At 42.9% G+C, this 21,793-nt stretch overlaps 1 protein-coding gene across 1 annotated transcript; it reads right to left on the reverse strand.

Annotated features, from left to right (window-relative positions):
• Positions 1 to 710: 710 nt before the first annotated feature.
• On the reverse strand, positions 711 to 17,603 carry adgrg1 (adhesion G protein-coupled receptor G1). The gene is made up of 16 exons (XM_086107596.1): positions 17,334 to 17,603; positions 17,180 to 17,246; positions 9,069 to 9,141; positions 8,210 to 8,469; positions 7,474 to 7,660; positions 7,338 to 7,383; positions 7,011 to 7,101; positions 6,518 to 6,643; positions 6,313 to 6,429; positions 6,155 to 6,197; positions 5,551 to 5,657; positions 5,339 to 5,454; positions 4,992 to 5,251; positions 4,806 to 4,905; positions 3,645 to 3,919; positions 711 to 2,574 (listed from the first exon to the last, which is right to left on the reverse strand). The coding sequence occupies exons 3-16, from the start codon at positions 9,130 to 9,132 to the stop codon at positions 2,423 to 2,425; spliced, it is 1,944 nt and encodes a 647-aa protein (XP_085963722.1). The 5' UTR covers positions 9,133 to 9,141; positions 17,180 to 17,246; positions 17,334 to 17,603; the 3' UTR covers positions 711 to 2,422.
• Between the last annotated feature and the right edge of the window lie 4,190 nt (positions 17,604 to 21,793).

Consider the following 21,793-nt stretch of genomic DNA (forward strand, 5'->3'; position numbering starts at 1 on the left):
AGTACTGTATTACAAATTAGATTAAGAAATTCTAATACTATTCCAGTACATAGCATAAAATATGAGTTGCTCATCATGCTTTGGTGGAGCTGAGGAGGTCAAATTGGTGAGAATGTTCTCCTTGTCAGCACTCTGCCAGTCAAAAACAAGACAAGAATCCGATTGATGCTCACTATTTGACCCCTCTAAAAATGGCTACGTGTGGATGTATCCTGGAACTGTGTCCGCATTTTTTATTTTTTATTTTTTTACCAACTGACTGAGTGAATATATAGTATCGCATAAAAGATAGCTGCTACTACCATGTGAAGAAAAGGCAAATAATTAGAGTAGTCCTGCAATGATCAAGGGTGCCAAGTAATGGCGGTCATTGCAATTATAATGCTGGTGCAAAGTGTCACAGGTGGTGCAAAACACTGTGTTAGCATCCACTTATCAAGCCCAGGACCATTTTGCACTTGAAGTTGCTCTTCAGGTCACAGTCAGGTGACTTGGAAGCCTTGGCAGCCATCATGTGTGTGCTTGTGAGAGTTAGGGGTTAGTTTTATCACAGCATGTCCGCTATACTTGACAGTGTAGATAAAGTGGGGGGTAAAAATAACACACTTAAGTTCGCTCAGAGGTTGCTGTCAAGTCAGCAATGTCAGTGACAATTCCAGGAAGCAAGATCAACTTTTATACTTCATAGGAAACACAATTGTGACAAGCACCACACTTTCATGAGTGTTTTTATTCCTCAAAATGATTTCTTTTCACGCTCCATTTACTGTACATCCAACAACAACAAAAACGAATATACACAACAACCTGAATAACAATAGCGTGGTGAATACAGAGATAAAAAAGTGCAAACATCACAGTAGCTAATAATTCACTTAGTTGCTGGTAGGTCACATTAATTCCAATGTAAAATCAGGATTTGTTTCAAAAACACACCACTTCAATGTGTCACTTTTACAAGTCAAAACAAGACTTTCAACATAATCTCTTTCTTATGTCATGGTTCATAGTTAACGGTTGGAAAAGTAAAAAAAAAAAAGAGGGACAAATACTATAAAAACGCTGAACAAAAACGTCTTATTTCTGCTGGGCTTATTCTTGTTCATTTTTTGTGTGCATTTACAGTAATGTTAAAACTAATCAGACTAAAAATGACTAAACTCACATTTTGGGTGTACCAAAGAAACGATTTTAACCAGGCTGTCAATACAAAGCAGATGACTCCAATGAACATTTCCTGTTGTGTAACGTGTCATGTGAAACACTTGTTTGTTTTCATATTCGAGCAACGTGTACTCTCAAAGTCTTTGCTCCATTTGGGGGCTTCTTTCAAAACAGTCACCTCCATTTTGTGCTTTCATCGTAATCATTGGTGAATGAATACATGATAAAGAGGCAAACATTTAATTATTAACATCATTGACTCCCCTTTTAACGGGACCGTCAACTTTTGTGCCTGTCTCCCGTAATTTCTCAAACAGTGGCCTCTTCTGTAATAGACACCCGCACGTCAAATAGACAACTGCGGTGACCGTTATTACCTGCACACTAACATCCGATGCCAGTGGTCTTTTAACCACAACACATTGCAGAGCAGATGTGGCATCTGTAAAGCCAAAGCTTGGAGGGACTTTTAAATGTCACTTTAAATGTTATTGTAGGTAGTCTGCCATTTGTGTCTTTTAAGGCAAGGCTTCATGACACCAAATTGCCAAGCAAACGTACAGCCATGTGGCCAACTAAAACGTTCTTTTTTTAGATGGTGTAACAAACAAACAAAAAAACCCAGAGACAATTTATTTGGCCCTGAGAATAATTTTCACCGAGGAACAAAACAATTTCAAATGGGGCTTTTGTACCGCAGGCTGTCCAGTATGAAACTAAAGGCCTCCACCCAATATTCACCGCAGTTCAGTAAATATCTCCAGTCACTACAGTGGAATACAGCATTTGTGTCCAACAGGAAGGCATGTTCAGTATCTCCAAGTTGTGTGAGTAAAAAAAAAAAAAAAAAAATGGAGACAAAAGATAAACAGCTTTGTGTTTCAAATCAAAAATAATTCAAGCAGGAAAAGTTGACGGTCAACTGAACAATCCAGCCTTTCCCACACAAGCATGTCATACAAAAACAGAAGAGCTAAAGTGCTACTTGAAAACTGTACAAAAAAAAATTACAATAGCTAAGGTCCAACGCAGAAATGGTTCATCAAACAGTCAAGAGGAAATACCAGTGCAGTAACCTTTCTTTCCTCTGTCTGGAAATAAAGCTTGATCATTACTTTCCAGCTTAAAGTTAAAAACAAAAAAATACAACATATACAACTAGAGCCAGTCTAGGTGTTCTAGGAAGGTCCAGGCTCCGGGCCGGCATGGAGGCGGTTTTACCTGAGTGACGTTTGTGTATAGTAAAGCGGGGGAGGCCTCAAGAACGGGGACAAAGCGGCTCCAGAGGTTCCTGACTTATGGTGGACGGCGACGTGGGCATGTGACAAACCTTGGCAGGTGACTCTTTGATCCTCACCGCGTGCTTGCGCATCCAGTCCAGCATGAAAAACCTCAGCATCAGCAGGAAGCCTGCAGAAAACACAGCGGTTTCAGGCCATTTACGAGACAGAGGGAAAAGTCGGATGACAATCCAAGAACAAGGTATGGGTCACCCATCTGTTTAGTAGATGCGGGTAAAGTTTTAGTATTGGGAAAAAAAATCTATCGGACAAATGTGTGTTCAAGTACACCGTGCAATAGCTACAAAAAAAACACAAAAATGGCTGACCAATTTTTTTGTGGCTCTGCTTTTGATCGACATGGCCCCCAAATTTCCAGTTGCTGAGTGAAAAGGGTGTTGCGGGCTGAAGTTTCAAAATATTCTGAGAAGCGCTATCGAGCTAAAATTTGAGTCAGGCCAAAATGAACCTGCAATGGCAGCTTCAAAACCAAAATGGCTCACCTGTGTCTTTTTGGGTGTGATAATTTTTTTTTGTGGGTCTTCTTATGATAGGCATCCCTACCAAGTTTCATGATGCCAAGTTGAACTGGCTTGGGGGAACCAATTTTCAAAACATGCTAAGCGGTCTTAAGCTGAGCATGTCTGGCCAAGATCAAACTATATCGTCTCCTTTCAACCAAATTTGCTGACCGCCAAAGACTGTTTTGTGTGTCTACTCACGAAATTTCACATTGGAAAGCAAAACCATATTTGGGGGGTGAATTTGCGCAACTTTCTGCAGCCTTATCTGGCAATTTTTTAATTCTGGCCAAACGGACACTAAAATGGCTGTTTCAAATCAAAATGGCTAACCTCCTGTGTCTTTACAAGCATGAGACTTTTTTGTGGGTCTTAACACCATAGACAAAGTAGTGCAGGACTATCATATCCCCATTTAGAATGGATCCAATGCTGCGCTTTAGTGTGTCAAAGCACATGACAGGAAGTAGCCTTTCTTCTGCCAGGCGCCAACGGCATGGTGAGTCTCGATTACACTCTCTCAATGGGGCGTTCCCACACTGATACAATAGCCTGCTGCTCCCTTTGGGCAACATGAACACTCATGACTGACTATATTTAGTTGGACCTCCTGTAAAAAACACAAAAAAAAAAAAAACCAGCAAATGCAGTCCCAATCCTGCCTCCTTTCGTGAAATACCTTGGAAGGAATTGAGAATGCAGGAGAGGAAGAGGATAAAGTCTGAGAAAGGTCCGAAGTCGAGGAAGGCCAGACCCCAGGTGGTGCCGAACAGACAGCTGAGGCCCCAGATGCTGAGGAAGGCCACGCGGTTGTTTTGCCACTCGTCCCGGGTGCGAATCTCTCGGTAGACCAGGAGGAGCATCACCAGGCCTGCTGACACCAGCAAGGCCAGCATGGTGGTGTTGGTGAGGTGGTGAGCCAGCAAAGCCGTGGGGTTGGGCTTCATCCAGCACCTGGACACAAGAAAAACGAGATAATGATGGAAGCCCATGAGGGACAAAAAAAGATCTCTTGAAATCCTATCTACACATTCAGATGTAGTCCTCTTTTATCACTATTTGTAGGGCGGCACGGGTGTTGAGAGAAGGAGAAATGGATGGCTTCACACATGCCATTCAATTACAGTGCGGGAGCATCAAGGGGAACATCTCCTGCTCTGGAGGGAGTCTCAGAATCTCCAATTACATCACAAAAAGTCACTACATTTGTTGCTTAACGCATAGAAAAAAATATGTCGCTTGATGGGTTGGAAGGTGGTCAAGTTGGCAACACCGAGGAAGCTTGCTTTGTTACAACTCACTTCCCGCTCTGCCTCAGTTGTCACGTACTTGGCATCTGCAAGAAACAAAATCTAGCATACACAATTGGAAGCAGCGCAGCCAAGAGAAATGTTATGAAATAAAGCAAATATGCTGTTGGAAATAAATTAACCAAATTTCATGAAATAAACATTAGAATTCAGGTTTATTACGAGGGAAAAGATGTTTGCTCTTTTTTTTTTAAATATACATATTTTTCTTTGCTTTGCGGTTAGTTTGACTGAATACACATAACAGGAATTGACATTAAATAGCTTGAAGTCTATTGAGAAGAAATGTTCTCTATCTGCTAAACTGCTTCTTAGGGTGATGCAAAATTTGCAGCCACAATACAAAATTCACATCTTAAGTTGAAGCTTTCAAGTAAATCTTATCTTATCTTATCTTAAAAGCCCGAAATCTGCTGAACGGCTCGTATCTCAAAATACTCCCAAAAAAGTCGTGTCATTTGCATACCGAGGCACCACTGTATATACTGTTTATATTTCACATTTTTTGACATTTCTGAACCAAGGCTTACATCAGGAACGGGTTGTCTTCGTCTTCACTGGACGCCACCTCCCTCAAGCCGTAGATGTCATCAACCCTGGCCAGGATAACGACCGGTATGGCAGGCAAGACTGAAATGTAATTATGGAGCGTTTAAAATATCACTCAACCTGTTTTTTCCAGCAATCTTTTGAGGCCAGCGAGCACGGACACTCACTGAAGCCGACCAGGTTCCACACGTAAAGTTTTGGGGAGGGTCTGAACACCACGTAGACCAGCCAGAAGGTGTGGAACACTTCAATACCCATCCAGGAAAAGGCGCTGAGCAGAGCGTAATGAAGGCCCGCACCGATCAGGACGCACAGTTCCTGGCCTCCTGCATTGGCCAGGACGCCGGTGAAGAAGAAGAGCACATTGAGAAAGGTGAGCGACACAGCCAGGCCCAGGTGGATGGGAGTGGACGGATCCTTAGCTCGCCTGTTGAAGGACAGGGTGGGTGGGGGGTGATCACATTTCATGTATCTTTCTCACACGCCACTTTTAATGTTCCGTTGTAAAAATGACCTTCTCCGGCAGAGGAAGACGATTAGAGCGATGCCACTGACGAAAGATGTGGCACAGCCCAGAGATGTAATGACAGTCAAAGCCAGCAGATGGCGCACGGGGCGAGGCTCCAGTTGCTGTTGTTGGAAGCAGAAGTGTCTCTAAGTACTGCAAGTCGGCACGAGTACGGTAGTTTCGTGGATGTATGTAGTACATGTATGTGCATGGCTCACCACCAGCACTGTGAAGTAGGTCAGGTGGTCGCAGAGGCAGTCGGTGTGCTTCTCTCCTCTCTGCTGCGTCTTGCAACCCTCCACCGACCACTTCACCCTCATCGGATCTATACACACAAAATCCACACTCAAGACTTTCTTCTGCATCATTCAAGAAGAAGAAATGGGGAAACGATTCCATATTTCCTCAAATGGTGTAGGAGGGGAGGCTTTCATTGACTTTATTTATTCTCAAAAGTTTGAATTAGAAAGGCATACACTGTATCTTGGATTTTTTTCCCCTTAAATCTAAAAAGTATTTTTTAAGTTTGTATGTAAGAAAAACAACAATAAGAGCACATTTTGGGAGATTTTAAGTGTATAATTATCATGAAATAATAATAAATCAGCAGAAGAAAACAAATGATTAATAATTAAAACATTACCGTTATGCCAATTTGGTAAAGACAGCCAACTACTGCAACACATGATGGTATCACATGCCATGTTAAGGTCATTTCTGAAGTAAAAACACAATTTGATGTAAGGCCTTGATCAAGCCACCATGAGAGGGAGGCCACTGTTTGAGGAAATACAGCGCATGAAGTGATAATGCTTCTCCCACCTTTCCGAGTGTCCCACGAGACGCATGTCCTTGAATGTGTTTTCTGGAATGAAGGGGAAAAAAGCTTTTATCATGTGTATTATGATTTAACTTTGCAGGCACTACACACACACACACTCGTACACACACACACACACGCACACGCACACAAAACTTACAGGGATGACATCATGATGGAAGCCAATCCTGATTGGCTCAGTCAGGTTCTGGATGACTTGGTTACCCACGGAGATTTCGACCACATCATCAAGAACCCTTACCTCCTTGAGACCCTCCTGAAACACGCGCACATTGCACAGCAGCACCATGTTATGTACTGGACTGGTGTAAAGTTTATGATGGTGTCTTATCGCCGGGACTCACCTGGAAAATGGAGTTGTTTTTGAAGAAGGTGTAGACAACTTTGCTATTGTTCTTGGCAGCTTGCTTCAAAGCTGGGGGAAGGTGAATGGTGGGGGTGGTTGACTCTGGGGCAATGCCTTTCCCACGCTGGAAAACAAAAAAACCCCAGAAATATGATTAAGTACGGTAATAAAAAGTAAGAACAGTAAGAACTTTTTAAATATGACAGTGTTACAAAAACAATAATCAAGTCAAAATGAAGATGAGAATATCAAAAATAAATATGAATTTACAAAGTGACAAGCTGTCATGAGGCTAACTTGCGGGCTGCAATTTCATTTTAATCACCAGGTGGTGCTATCGTACAGAGGGGAGGATGCGTCACATCTGCTGGTGGCACAGAGTGCGACGATCAAACAACAGCCCATGAGCGTGTTTTCTGACTTTGTGCATCTTCTCATCACATCCACGGTTGCATCAAGCTCTTACTTCCATTTTTGTGTGTTTGACTCACAGGCGAGTTGATGTTCATGCCTCTGAAGCCATCCTTGAGCTCCACCGCTGAGCTGAGGGCACACAGGGCCTCCACAGAAGCCTGGTCAGTCCTAGGCACAGAACCACATACACACGCAAACAACACTTCATTTCACGTCATTCCAGCTGTAACTCAGATTTTTCCCAAGCTTTTATCAGTACTCGCCAGGTTATTATTATATATTTTTTTACCTTTTTGTCAGCTCAGCTATTCAAGTAAATCATACAGGGGAGTGTTTTGACATTAAAATAGCTGCCATGTTAAAATGAAAAGACACATTAAAAGGAAACGGAGGGAGGAAATTACACATGGACTTGGGCGCCTCCACTGCTCTGCTTGGAACAGAAGGTGGCTACAAAAACACAAAAATAAGACTTTTAAAAAAATGCCATTGTAAAGGTTTGAATAATGATCGATAAATAACATGCACCCCGTATCTCACCGCATTTGACAGCGGTCCCGTCAAAGGTGTAGGCCGTAAGGGTTTTACGAGTGACGATGTCATTCTCGATGTGCCCGTCTGCGATGCCGTACGTGGCCTCGGGTGCGTTGGAGCCGTACGACAAGTACGTGCAACAGGAGTCGGGCATGCCGCTGGGCCAGCAAAGCGTGAAGTTCCTCATGCCCACCTAAGCAACAACTTCAGTGAGTCCACATCCATTTCTGAGGCTTCTTATTTTATTTTATATTTGTTTTTGTTTTTTTGCGAATGTGTGGTTTGCATCCTCTGGTGAGTCCTTTGTACGTTTGATCATCAGGCCTCAGGATGTTGTTAATGATGACAATAAAAAAAAAAAAAACAATGTGGAATGAGTCATGTGGCCATTTCACTGACACGCAACGACTCAAAACAAGGCAGATGTATCCTCTGGTCTTAAACAGGGGGTTGGAATATTTTCGCAAAATAAATAAATTAAAAAAGATTCTCCCTGTTATACGGTCTAAATTATTCGAGATTATTTTTTTTTAAAAAGGAAAAAAAGAAACCAATGTTATGGAAAAATATGGCTACATTGTAACTGTAATATTTCAGCACTTTTGATAATGTTTGTGAATTTTCAGGGGGCCACATCAAATTTCTCACCGTCCACGGTTTGCTCACCCATGATCAATATAATGCATGTCAGATCCACAACTGTGATGGTGAAAATGATGTCATCGCCAGCCCCTCCAGTTACCTGTAACTTCAACTGGTCTTGAAGCGGCTCCCAGTACAAGCAGAAGCGACTCTGCCCGTCCGAGTCGAGCGCCTGGCGGATGAGCTGGTGCGTGCCGGAGCGCCTGCATTGCGCTGCAATCTGCCCGCGGACAGCCAGCGAGCTTTCATCGGCCGCTATGATGATCTGACCACACCCGGGTGAGATGTCGAAGTTTAGGCTCAGTGGATGGTTGCCGTGCCGCCAGGTGCCGCAAAAGTGCAGATCTCGGTCGCATGACACTATGTGGAGACATGACACTGAATGTGAAGGTTCACATCAAACAAAAGGCGGCCAAAGTAAGATAGTTGTGTAAAAAAAAAAAAAAAAAAAAAAAACTCTGGTAAAGGTACAAGTACTGATTCAATTCCAGTACTTTAAGTAAAAGGGGAAAAAAGCACAGACTCTGAAATGCATTTAACCCTTTCATGCAGCCTGTAACCTGATAAGCTGTCCACTTTAGTAACCACTGTTAAAAATAATAAGTAAAAATGAATTTGTACTGTATGTACAACACCCCCTTTGATAACATTGCGCAATGTTGCATGTTCAATGTTTTATTTTTTAAATCAAGAGCCATTTAACATTGGCTCAAACTTTTATGCACATTCCCCAAATCACACATTCCCAGAGCTATGCTAACATTGTGAAGCCAGTAGCAAAAATACGACATTAGCTCATGATCGCAACTGAAAAATATACCTTACTTGTATGTGTTTTTTCCCCCCATATTAGCCCCAAAAAAGGTTGTGTCTTACAGCCACCTGAAAAATCTACTTACAGAAACAAAAAAATTGTACTCAGTGAGTTCCATCACTGAAAAAGTGCGAGGATGTCTTACCTTGAGAGAGGAGGAAGATGAAGACGGACAATCCCGCCAGACGCTTAGCAAGTGGGGCTTCCATCTGTGTAACCTGCAATGCAATAAAACAAAAAATGTCCAATCCAGCAAGTAATAAAGCTCACGAGCGACATACGGCGACGCGGACAATAGAATCTGAATTCCTTCTATGTCCTTCCTAATACATCACGTCCTTATCTCGAGCCTGCACAGGTTTGACAGAATAACGTTTTTGTAACGATACGATTCTTATCCTTTGGCCTTACGTTTTTATCTTGACATCGCTATCGAGGAATATAAGAGTTCACGCACAAAACACACAGTGCAGTCTTATCAATGGAAACACTCTTCCACTTGAACACGCACACGCACGCATGCTCCAACGATTTCCTTTTTATTTTAAAACCCCTCGACAGGTTTATCTTCTTCTACCACAGCGAAGAGACTGACACGGGCCTTTTCAGGAAATACTAGAGCGGAACAAATGGAAGGACCTCTGCGGGGAGAAATGTAGCGGGGAAAGTGACAAGGCTGAGAAAACGTCAACACGAGCAGTCAAAATTTGGGGGGGATTTAATTCCACTGCGATTCTTTAGATGGCAGACATGGTTTTCCTTGGCCCTTGAAAAACTTTCAGCAATCTGGGCATGGTTAGTTACATTAATATTCTGACCCCCCCTTCAAAAAAACCCACATTTAATATCATGTGAATATGACGAGTCAACCACACGTATGCGCAAACGAAACACTTCCCCTGCAAATTACTCCATCCCAGAAAGTCACATTTTAAAGAGGACAAAAAGTCTGCGGGGCTGCCGGCCTTGCATGCTGTTGGAGCACGTGATTGCTACTGCTCTCCTTGACAGCATCAGACAGGAACTGGTGGAACCGCAGCCAGACAGTTTCATTGTTTATTAGCCACGTATCCTGAAATGCACACTTGATAATCGGAGAAGTCAAGTCCACCTGCCGCAGGGTGATAAACAGGCACCGGTGAATGCACGTTGTTCTGATATTGCCTAAACGTACTTGATTGCCATGCGAATTCTGGCTAAAGTGTGTATGTGGTACACCCTTTAACGATATAACATTGCATTGAGTACAACTTTCCCGATTTGAGTCTCTTCTGGTTATTTTATATCATACACGATGACGGATAATATTGAAAGAGGGGAGTCCTCTTTCAACCATGCTTAAGACCAGAGAACCGTGTATGATCCTTTAAGCCTTTCAGGGACGGCGGTTACTACAGTGGACAGCTTATGGTGTTATCAGGTTGCAGGGTGCAACCAAATGGGTTACTATACAGTATATCATGACCTTGGTTGATAAGGTCATTCCATGGACTTGTCATTCAAAACAAAGGGAGTTTGCATGCGATCCTTGTGCTTGCGCGGGTTTTCTCCGGGTACTCCGGTTTCCTCCCACATTCCAAAAACACGCACGGCAGGCTGATTGGACACTCAAAATTGTCCCTAGGTTTGAGTGCAAGTGCAGATGGTTGTTCGTCTCTGCCCTGCGATTGACTGGCAACCTGTTCAGGGTGTCCCTCCGCCTACTGCCCGAAGACAGCTGGGATAGGCTCCAGCACCCCCCGCGACCCTCGTGAGGATCAAGCGGATCGGAAAATGGACGGATGGATGGATAAAAGAAAAGAGTTTTGCATCCACACGCTGATCCCTTTGCTACAGTGAGGGAGCAAATTTCAAATTTCGCCTGCTGTCATGGACACGTTGATCTGAGCGTCATAAGTGTAGTTGTGGTTGTCAGCTGACCTAATGGAAGCATGTAAAGATTGAAGGGTAAACCGTGCAGAAGATGAATGGATGGGTCCCGAGGGGGCGCTTCGTTCTGCCTGTTGCTCGGGCCCTAATTAGATGCGATTTCAGAGTGATAAGATTAAGATATCCTTTATTTGTCCCACACTGGGGAAATTTACAGTCTACAGCAGCAAGATTGTGGGTAGAAAGAAGAAAGAAGAAAAACAAAGTGTTTGCATTACACCGCTCAAAGAAGTGCAATATAAATATAGATAAAGTGGCTGTGCTATTTACAATTGTTTTTCACATCATTTTATTTATTTTTTTATTCAGCAGCCTGACAGCAGTCGGTAGGAACGAGCGATAAGACGACAATCAAATGAAATGGAGAAAAGCAAGGCACCATTGGTTCCTGTGTCACGACAAACAAACGGACTGCCTAACCGCTTTGCTTTTCCTATCGCTCCGTCTCAAGCCAACTCCAGCCGGTGACTCACACTGGCATCTTCCGCTACTCTCGAGTGAGCCTCAACATGAGGATGACGCTCTAGTTGGGACGGCGCACTGATGAAGAGGATGCACTGAGGAAAGTAGCACATTCGTGTCAATCCGGCCAAAGCATACAGCCAGCAGTGTCCTGGCGACACAACTCTCTACTGTGTACAAGCGCAGCCTCCCATATTTGACACACCCGTGGCACAGGAAGAGGGTTGTGCCTGTGTGCCCGTACACAACGAGCACAATAACGAATTGTGCTTTTGTGCTTCAAGGCAGCGTCACTATTTGCATTTTGCTCTCTTCTCGGAACAACTCGCCGAGGGCGGCTGCATGATTGTGGCCAAAATGATAAGCTCTATCGTTTTGCATAATGGAGGGCATTGTCATTTACTGGAAATCTTTTTTTTTTTTTTTTTTTTTTTTTAATGCTCCCAAAAGGTACATTTTACCAAGTGCTAACTAAACACATATGCGTTTACACTATTGCCATTTGCCCTAAATCTGAGCTGTCCAACAACAGATGCTGTCGAGTGACTTTGGGCTGCCCCTGCAGCTTGTAATTTAAGCAGTGAAATGAAGTCAGGCATTCACTCCTGATGCTTGATTGACATTTCGAATGCTAAAATCGCCAGCCATCACGTTCATTTAATCACGGCAGCCAAAATTGTGAACATGAATGAAATGTCATTAATTGTGAAGCCCACACCAAATGACACAACAACAATGACACACAAAGACATAACTACGAACACACACACACACACACACACACACACACACACACACACACACACACACACACACACACACACACACACACACACACACACACCAGCCACAAAGACAGATGTGCACCGTAAAAACAAACAAACACAGCTTTATTTTATTTCACGTTTCTATTTCTTACCACAACAAAGCAACCAAGTTGTTTGCTCCAAAATAATGTGCTGAGTTAAGTCGGGTGATCAATACAAGGGACAGCAGTTCTGTAAACATATTTCTTTGTTGTAAAATATGGCAAACCCCATTTTCACAACAGCAAAATTTAAAATGCTATATAAAATGTGTTGCCTGGAAATTTTGAACACACCCAACTTTATTTTGACAGTCTACGGACACACAAACACATATGAACACAGCATGACGCAACCACAAAAACACACCCAAGCGCACGCACAAAGACAACCACAAAGACACAGAAACATACCTGCTCAAAGACGCAACCACAAAGACACAAGCGTGAAGGCACAATAACGCAACCACAAAGACACCACAAGCTCCCCCACAAAGACACGGACTTCCCATTAGCGCATGAAGATGCGCATGAATGGATGTGGGGCTCTGCAAAGTGCTTTAGGAAGCAAAGTGGAGGTAAAATTACTGTCCAAGTACACACTATTTATCATTTACAAAGACACAACCATAAAAGACACACACACACACACTTCAATGCACAATAACACAACATAAAAGACACACAACCCCAGAAACAAAGAGATCCACGAAGACACACAGGCACGCATGCACAAACACACACCCATGAGATACACACACATGCACACACAAAGACAGACATACACTAAGACACACTCACACACAGACATGTACATACACAACTATAAGGACAACACACACACACAGACACACACGCACACACACACACACACAGACACCAACATGTGCACTATGACACAACAACAGACAGTCACACACAGATACAGACAACCGCAGAGACACACACATGCAAAGACACCACAATGCACGCACAAGCACAAACACGCAAAGAAACCCACTAATGCACAAAGACACGGCCACAGAGACAGATGACGACACACATACACACAACACAAACACAATGACACACACACACACGCACGCACACACACACATGCGTACAAAGACAACCACAAAGACACGCATGCGCAAAGACGCCCCCACTCGGACCGAAGCACACACAAAGACACATGCGCACACTATTGTTTGTGTCCCTTTCAGCTCAAGAATTCCCCCCTCTGCTTTCACTTGGCAACTCATGCGTGCCTGCAGAAACAGGCGCGCGCAGCGTTTTTACACTCATTCTGAAACGTGACCAGCGTAGCGTTCAAGTGCCACAAGACGCGCACCTCTGACCTTTGCGCCAGTCAGGTGTTTTCCAGTAAGAATGTTTTTTTTGCATTGCTGCTTCCTATTCAGATGGCTGTATGACTCATGCCGTGGAACACCAAAGCCGAGGGTTGTCATCTTGATGACGAGGGCAGACGTTAACAGCATGCGTGTCACGGAAGGGGAAGAGAAGCTAGGAGACACAATTTAGCACGGAGCTCGTGCATAGGTGAGATAAGTGTGTTGCCGCTACGTTAACATGCACGCATGCAGCCCAGAGAAGCTTTTTTTTTAGAAAATCCGTGGTCCGGGGAAACTATGTGATGAACAGCTTGGCTCTTCAATATGTTTTAATGAGGCTCAAAATTACAATTTTGACCCACAAACTGCAATGTGAAAACGCTTATTTCAAACCTTGGGAAGTAAATAATAATAAAAGCAAAAAGAAAAAGAACCAAAAAACATGATGTATAGTGGTTACTGAGTGTGCCTTATTGTGCTACGTGACCAGCTACTCTTTAAGATGCCTAGCAGACTGTTTCAGAATGCACTGTTTCTAATTTCGAAACCTCGGATGTTGGGACGATCATAAACCGAGGACCCCATGTTAGGACAAGTTTGTTACTGCAACCAAAGGCGGCGTCGAGTAAAATCACATCAAGACGATAAACAGGACACAATTTTTGTGTAGTCATAGCCTGAGAATTTCCTTGTCGCATTACTCGGGCTTCCATTTCCTGGCTGCCACAGCGCACATACGTGACGTCGTGCCGAGAAGGAAAATGCACGGGCGGCGGTGAGAGACGTTCCCGGCATCGGCTTATCCATGTCGGCCCGTCCTTTTGAGTGTGTCTGCGCCTGAGCACGGAGGAATAAATGGGCACACAATCGATGCTCTTTGTTGTCTCGCCGCCACTGAGCTGTGCTGACAGCTTGCGTGAATGAGGCTCAGAGGTCACCGGCCGCTTTGGATTGTTTGAGAGTGGAGTGAAAAGGCACCCACACACCCATGCCGCCCTTTCATTGTTCGATATAAAGCTAGCTATGTAGCTTCAAACAGTGCAAACAACAATGATGTGCTTTCATTGTACAGCGGTGCCTTGACTTGCAATTTGAATTTGTTTCCATGAGCACGCTCGTAACTCAAGACTCATCTCAAATTGTCTTTCCCCATGAAAAGAATGGAAATGCCACTCATCTATTCCAGACCCACAAAAACACCAACAAAGGTTTTTGTTATGCAACGCTGAGTCGTACCGAATCATGTTATTATAATACGGAAATACAAATCCCAGAAGTGGATTTACATATCTTCTCGGATGCGTGATTTCTTTAGGATGCATGGAGGCACCGTGTCAATACGGTAGCCGCTCACCCATTGATTTTTGCAAATGCCACCTGCCTACACAATGCATCTCATTGCTCCATTGTTACAGTAACAGTTAGTGAGCTTTTTGGAAACACTTTCTTACAAAAATGCCTGTGCACTTGCCCGTTCACATGGGGTCATGTGGCAAAAGAATCATCTTGGTGTGGAAACTTTGTTTTATCGCTTGCACTGTGAGAAATGCGCACGTCGCATCAATGTTGTGCGAGAGCAAGATAAGATGCAGGCATTGTTGCACTCGCGCACAATCCGAGAAGCCAAGTGGCGCGGTGTGGTTTGACGAGTTAGCTTTGCAGCCTGGAAACGGCAACTCTCATATCCTGCGCCGAGGGCCTGTGGGGACTCGCAACACTTGAAAGAGTGCTTCGTGTAAGGAAATGCGGGAATGAGCGCGAACAGAGGCTCAAGGTGAAGTCCCTGCAGAAAAAAAAAGAGGATGGCTGGAATGCTCCCTAGGCTACGTATGTGTGTGTGTGTGTGTGGGGGGGGGGGCTGTGTGTGTGTGTGTGTGTGTGGCTGTGTGTGTATATTGCATTCTTGCTATCACCATGGAGATGTGAGCTAAGGAAATTGGAGGAGCAGGTGGAACCAGTGGACATTTCTGTTGGGGCTGGGAATAAATCAATAGCACAACACATGAAGGGACAAAGGGCAGCATTTTATGAAGCCTTCATTACACAGAGACACACACCCTCTACTGTCACCTTAGGTGGGGGGTCAGGCAGTTTAAAGTGCAATCGGGGGCTTTCTATTCCTCATTATGCAAAATTGAGTCAACACAAAAGGCGGTGGGTGACACGTCTGTTGCATTATTTGCATTTCACAGTGTGTTCAGGAACAAAGTGCACCTCTTCTCTCACCTCCACTTGGAATCATCGAATGAACATTTCAGATTGTCAGTTCACCTGTGCACCACTTTTGTGCACCCCCTGGTTAAAATGATATCTTTACTGTCATCTGTCTGCCATTTTGGGGTGTTTTAGAAAGCTCACAAAACAATGTGAATGGTTATGTTTTTGAGTAAATATAGATGGGGGTCAGGGGGGGGGCGTGAATAGGTGGAGGGCAAACTGTGAAGATGTGAGGATTACGGCACAGGTAAAACTAAATTCCCATACATTATTCTTATGTTGTTTGAGCACCCCTTGTTGAGGCCACTTAAGTGTTGCAAAAATGTCAAAGAAAGCCCTTAGATTCTCACCAAAGAGACTTTCGTGCAAGGCGGACATTTCACACGTTCACTGCATCAGTGACGAGTGAAAACCTTTGATTGCGCCTCACTGCACGGAAACCACAGCATGAGATCACTAACATGACACTCAAGTGCCTTCCTTTTCATGTATACCCACATTAATTGAAGAAAAGAATTGCTATTATTGTCACAAAACTGTTATTCGTGGTAATTCTGGGTTTCCCCAAAGTTTCAGTGTGAATATATAACGCACCCCGATGTACAGTACTGGACTGTAAATATAGTGAATTCCTGCCAATTTGTGATTCCACCTTTGCAAATTCTCCTGTGGAACCTAACTAAAAGCTATTTGCTGAAAAACGCACCTATTCGTGCATATGCTTATATTTTTATACACTCACCATAATGAATAATAGCTTATAACTAGGCAGTTTGACAGCGAACTGCAGCGTGATTTAAGTTTCCAGTCGAGGTCCAACAAGCAGGTGATGCTCCTTGCAAAAAGCAGGTTGGGAAACTTCTCAAGATGATGCAGAGAAAGGTCCACATTGCTATTGACAGTTGTGGACATTTACAGAACTAGCTGTTCAACGCCAGCGGAAGTTATAGCCCATCTATTTTTGTTAGACATGTATTTTAAAAAATTGTGTCTATTTATTACTGAGTCAGATGGATTACAAAATGCCCAATAGTAGATTATTAAGTGGTATTTTAATACGTTGCGAAGTCTGTGTCCTTGAACTTCCTGTGCATTCTTTCAAAATCAAACTACCTGTAAGCTATTTATTGTAAGGATAACGTTGTAAGATGAGTTTGAAATGACATAAGTGGTTCGTGAACATAGTTTGGAGTTTATTTTGAGTTCAAACTATTAATGTATACATTAAAAAACATCGCTGTGGGTTGTCAACTAATCCATTTTGTGGTCCCCCACCGTTTGAAAAACTCACAACTGGCTTTCACTATAATGATTAAAACGGTAAACCAACAACTGTAATTCCCAAGGGGTTCGAAAACCAAACGAAACAAACATGACTCCAATAACGCATTTGTTTACTATTTCGGAATATTCATTTTATTTTTCCGTAAAGTGACGTCATGAAATATCGCACTTGTTTTCATTTATTAATCTAGAACTAGTGATTATAAAAAAAGTATTCGAATGTCTTACCTAGGGCAGTTCTACAGTCAGTCGTCAATCCCCAGTACACTCCAAAGAGTTTTCACACGTACAATCACTGAAAAAGCGGTTTAAAGATCCGAAAATGAGAAATATCAAATCCACCGGGAGGAGCAAAATTACCCTGAAAAGAAGGAACATATACCCGGCTGGATTCTGGCGCTCTCCCCGCTCCAATGATGATTCAGTCCATCCAACAAGCCAGAACAGGTTTAAGGGAGAAATTTGGGAAAAAAAGAAGACTCGACTCGTGCCCACCTGTTGTTCTCTTTCGCGTATATTTTAAAAAAAAAACACTGTACTGTCTATCGAATACCTTTTATGGAATGGAAAGTGTCACGAAAAGACCGAGCGGGCTGCGTGGACTAGCCACTCACATGGAGCCTTTACCCGGGTCCGTGTTAGTCTTGTCAGCCGGCGCGAGGTGTCAAGGTGGAGCCGCTCTTTGTCATCTGATTTTTACATACAAGAGAGATTCCGGTTAAGACTGTCAAAATAAATAGTTTTGTACGCGGAAAACTTCGGGCGGTATTGTGGTCTCGTGTATGATCAATGTTTGTTAAAATTTATCACGAGTTTAATGGCTTGAAATACAAAACAGCGGATTGCATGAATTACAATTATCACTGAAGATTATGTGTTTATTTTGAAGGGCAAACTCAGGAGTGATTTTGTTGTACATCCGTGTGCGACTTAACTTGCTGTCAATGAGTCAAGATGTAAAAGGAGCGGCTGCAGAGCAGACAGGGAGCAAACAAGCAGCTCAAAACGGTCAAAGTCTGAATCTGAGGAACGTTGAACGGCTTTGGAGGACCTTTTGATGACTTTGACCTTTTTCTGTTTTGTTTGTTTGTCAGGGTGGTGGATAAGTGCGAAAACATGTCTTTTGGTAATGATGTAAAATATTGTCCGATATGAAAAACCCACATTGAGACATTATTTGTGGTATTGTTGTGTGCTGTTTTTTTTTAAACCTTTGTTAAAGACCTAAAACTTCACAGCTAAACTTTACGCCCCTTGCACATCGTTTATGCCTATTGCACGTTGGGGTCAGGAGGGCCTTCACAAGGGCCCCCCAAAATTCACCCTGAACTGGTTACATAAAGACAAGCAACCATTCATACTCACGTTCACACCGATGGAAAATTGTCTGTTTTCAATTAACCTACCTTGCACACTTTTGGAATGAAAAGTGAATGAACTGCATAGTGAAGCCCCACCTGTTCACGGTTTGCTACTCACAAATTCATGTCTTTTTTTTTTTTGTGGAAACTTTCCCCAGCTGTTTGCTCAAAAACTTACCTCCTTGAGTTTTTTTTTTGTGCTGTTTCTGAAATTCCCGAAGACCAGACAACATCATGAAATAATAGATTACATTACATTTCTTAGAGCGTAATGGTCATGGTTCATTGTCAGAACAAAAAACAAGTTTTCCATCTTCTCCTAATGCTTTCAGAATGAGCCTGAACTGAGACAATAAAAGGCGGCTGGCAAACATTGCAGCTAACTTTATGGCAGCTCTGAGTGACAAACTCCGAACTGACCACGACAATGAATTACCATTTTGTTTCTTGTTTGCTCTTTTAATTCCAACACGGTAATGTCTGAATGTGATTATGGTGGCATCATCTGGAGACATGTCACTTAATATCAGGTTGCTCCACAAAAAGAACACCCCCCAAAAAACAAAAGAAAGAGGGAACACCTGGTGTGTGCTTTTGTGGGTGTGGGCTCGTCTGCAGCAGGATCTGGGCTGCGTGGGCTCAGCCAACGAAGCCCGGCCCAACCGCCGTCTGGCTGATAACAGCGGGTACACAGGCGGAATAACAACTGCCCTTTCAGCTGTGAAAGCGCAAATGAAAGCGTGAGAAAGAGGGAAGTGAAGGAACGATGCAGGAGTCAGCGCAAGACGAGTGGCTTTGTGGTCCAGTAATCTCATCATCCAGGTGACTGAGGCGCAGACTTCAATAGATGAGCCATCAGCAGGGCAAGGTACAACATTCTTTGCATTGAGATGTGACCGAGTCGAAAACCGACACCCATTTCCGACTCATACGTACCCTCATTCCTCAATGCCTCACTGAACGCCGGTCAAATCACAGCACAGACGAAAAACATCTCCTCGGGTTTCACCTCGACCCCGAGAGCAGCCTTTTTGATCTTCCAGGTTCTGGAAACTCACCTGGAGCTTATTTCAACATCAATCTTTTGTCACGCTTGTCCTCATTAGGGATGGGGGTGAGCTCGAGCCTGATCCCATCTGACAGTCTGGACTGCTCCCCTCCCTTTATGAATTTAGGAGATTCAGTATCATACACCACTGGCATCCAACTTAATGATGACTCTAACTTGGAATTACTGTAGATGTATACCAAATCTTACAGAATGGCACACCAATTGCATCCACGTTAAATATGCCAAAGTATCAGAATCAGTGGATTTTACTTGGTATTGGATCAATACCAAATCTTTCTTTGCTGTCAACTCCCCTGTCTGGTTCCTAGTTTGTCATTCAAACAGCCTAGTGAGCTCATATATATTTCTTTAGTGGCCGACGGGGCATTTACGCTTTTTTCCTTTGAACTCTGCTGAGCGATAGCAGAAAAAAAAAAGTACGTATAAATAGTGAACATGAAACCGAAAGCAACTAAAACACAGCAGACGGTAAATCCTAAACATCATATTTGATGGAAATGAACTGAAATTGAAAGGCCTCGCGTTTGCTGATATGAATCATATGAGCAATCTTGAGGTTTCGCTTCATTGTTGGGTTTCGATGTATTGATTCGTATCGTTCTACTATTTAGACTCAATACAGACCTGTGTCAATGACTAGTTCATGATGACACCGTTCCACTGGTGTACATTGATGGCTGTGTCTGTCTCAGAAAAACAGCTGAAGGGTAGAATCATTCTGTTGCTATGGTGATGGACAGCCAGGAAGTGAAAATCTATGGGTTTAAAAAAAAACCATCTACAAAGTACTTGCATGATGTGGTATTTGGCCGTTTTCGACCTGGGACTACTAAAGGAAGAAAATGTGAGCACTTGAAAACCACATGTGCTGTTTGAGGACAAAATATGCGTAAGTGTGTGGTTGCGTGCACTTGTTACCGTGCAAAGACACAAACACACAATGTAAGACACATTACAAGTTGATTGCACTGTTGACTAAGAAACATGTTTGTGTGTGTGTGTGTGTGTGTGTGTGTGTGTGTGTGAGAGTGTGTGGACCAAAATAAAAGACACATGGTGTGCGATATTTTAAGAACTGGTGATGTGCCCAATAACAAGTACAGAGAAAAACGGTGGTACTTTTTAATAATAATGTTGATGACAGTGATGTGCGATAATGTAAAACTAGGAATCAACCTGATATCAACCAAATACAGGGCCAGTATCCTCAATGCCCATGTGGTTTGTGTGCAATCCTTGTTTGGTATCTCCAAGTTCTGGAAATACAGAATAGATACCGCTAATAAGGAAACCTGGTGTGCAATACTGCAATAATTGCAACATAGACGATACCAATTCAATACATAGTCAATCGTACCGATACTGATGCTTTTGGATCATCAAAGGGGAAACTGGCATGCAATATTCCAAGGTATCATTCCCATACCAGGTCGATACAGGGCCAGTATCACCAATACCTACTATCATAACAAAGGTGGATGCTTGAGGTTTGTAATACTGCAGAATCTGATACAAAGTAAAACAAGGCCAGTATTACCAATACTTATTCATAAATAAGGAGGGCTGTGAGACACTGCAAAATTCAGATAATGGATGGGTGGATGAGTTTAAGTTCAGCAAAAGGTGCATTTTTTTTTTCTGAAACATTATTGGTATAAATTGCACAGGCATGGGAAATTCCTCCATTCCTGTTGAACAATTCTCTTGGTGTGTGTGTGTGAATTGTAAATAAAATATGTTTTTAAATTATCACAAGAAATAAAATGAAAATTATTGTTTTTGTTTTTTTTAAATGGTGGCAAAATGATGTCATCACACGATACTAACAAATACAAAAATATCTCACAAAGCCTGGCATAGTAACAAATATAGGTCTGAATGGAAGAATGATTTCAACTTTGTGTGGGAATCCCTTCTGAATCAAAACCCACACTCTACTCACCCTTTTTGTTGCCTTTCAAGTATGAAAAAAGGGAAACGTGAAAACCACAAGGCAACGTTCATTTGATGTGAAACGTGCTGAAACGGCGGCAGTTCTCATCGTCCATTCCCACGTGTCAAAACCCAAGTGAAACACCCATAATCGACAGAAATAGGAATACTAAGAGGGGCTAACTTACTTTGACACTTGGATGACAGTTAAGAAAGTTAAAACTCTGATTAAATTTTGCTGACCAGCCACAATGTAGAGTTGACTGGCTTTTTGCGAGCTAAACCATTAGCCACTCTGTGTCGAGTGACTCGGCATCAGTTGTGGCATGAGGCAGGTCGTGTGTGTGAATATGTGCTTGTGTTTATTTTGTCACCTTTGTTCAAGAAACGCATTTGCGAGTACATTCAAATGTATTTTTGTGTACTTTCGAACGTACTTGCGAACACGTTCGAACGTATATATACTCTGATATATAT

This window comes from Hippocampus guttulatus, chromosome 3 (genome assembly GCF_054856545.1).
Source record: "Hippocampus guttulatus isolate MCC_2025c chromosome 3, RoL_Hgut_1.0, whole genome shotgun sequence".
NCBI lineage: Eukaryota > Metazoa > Chordata > Actinopteri > Syngnathiformes > Syngnathidae > Hippocampus > Hippocampus guttulatus.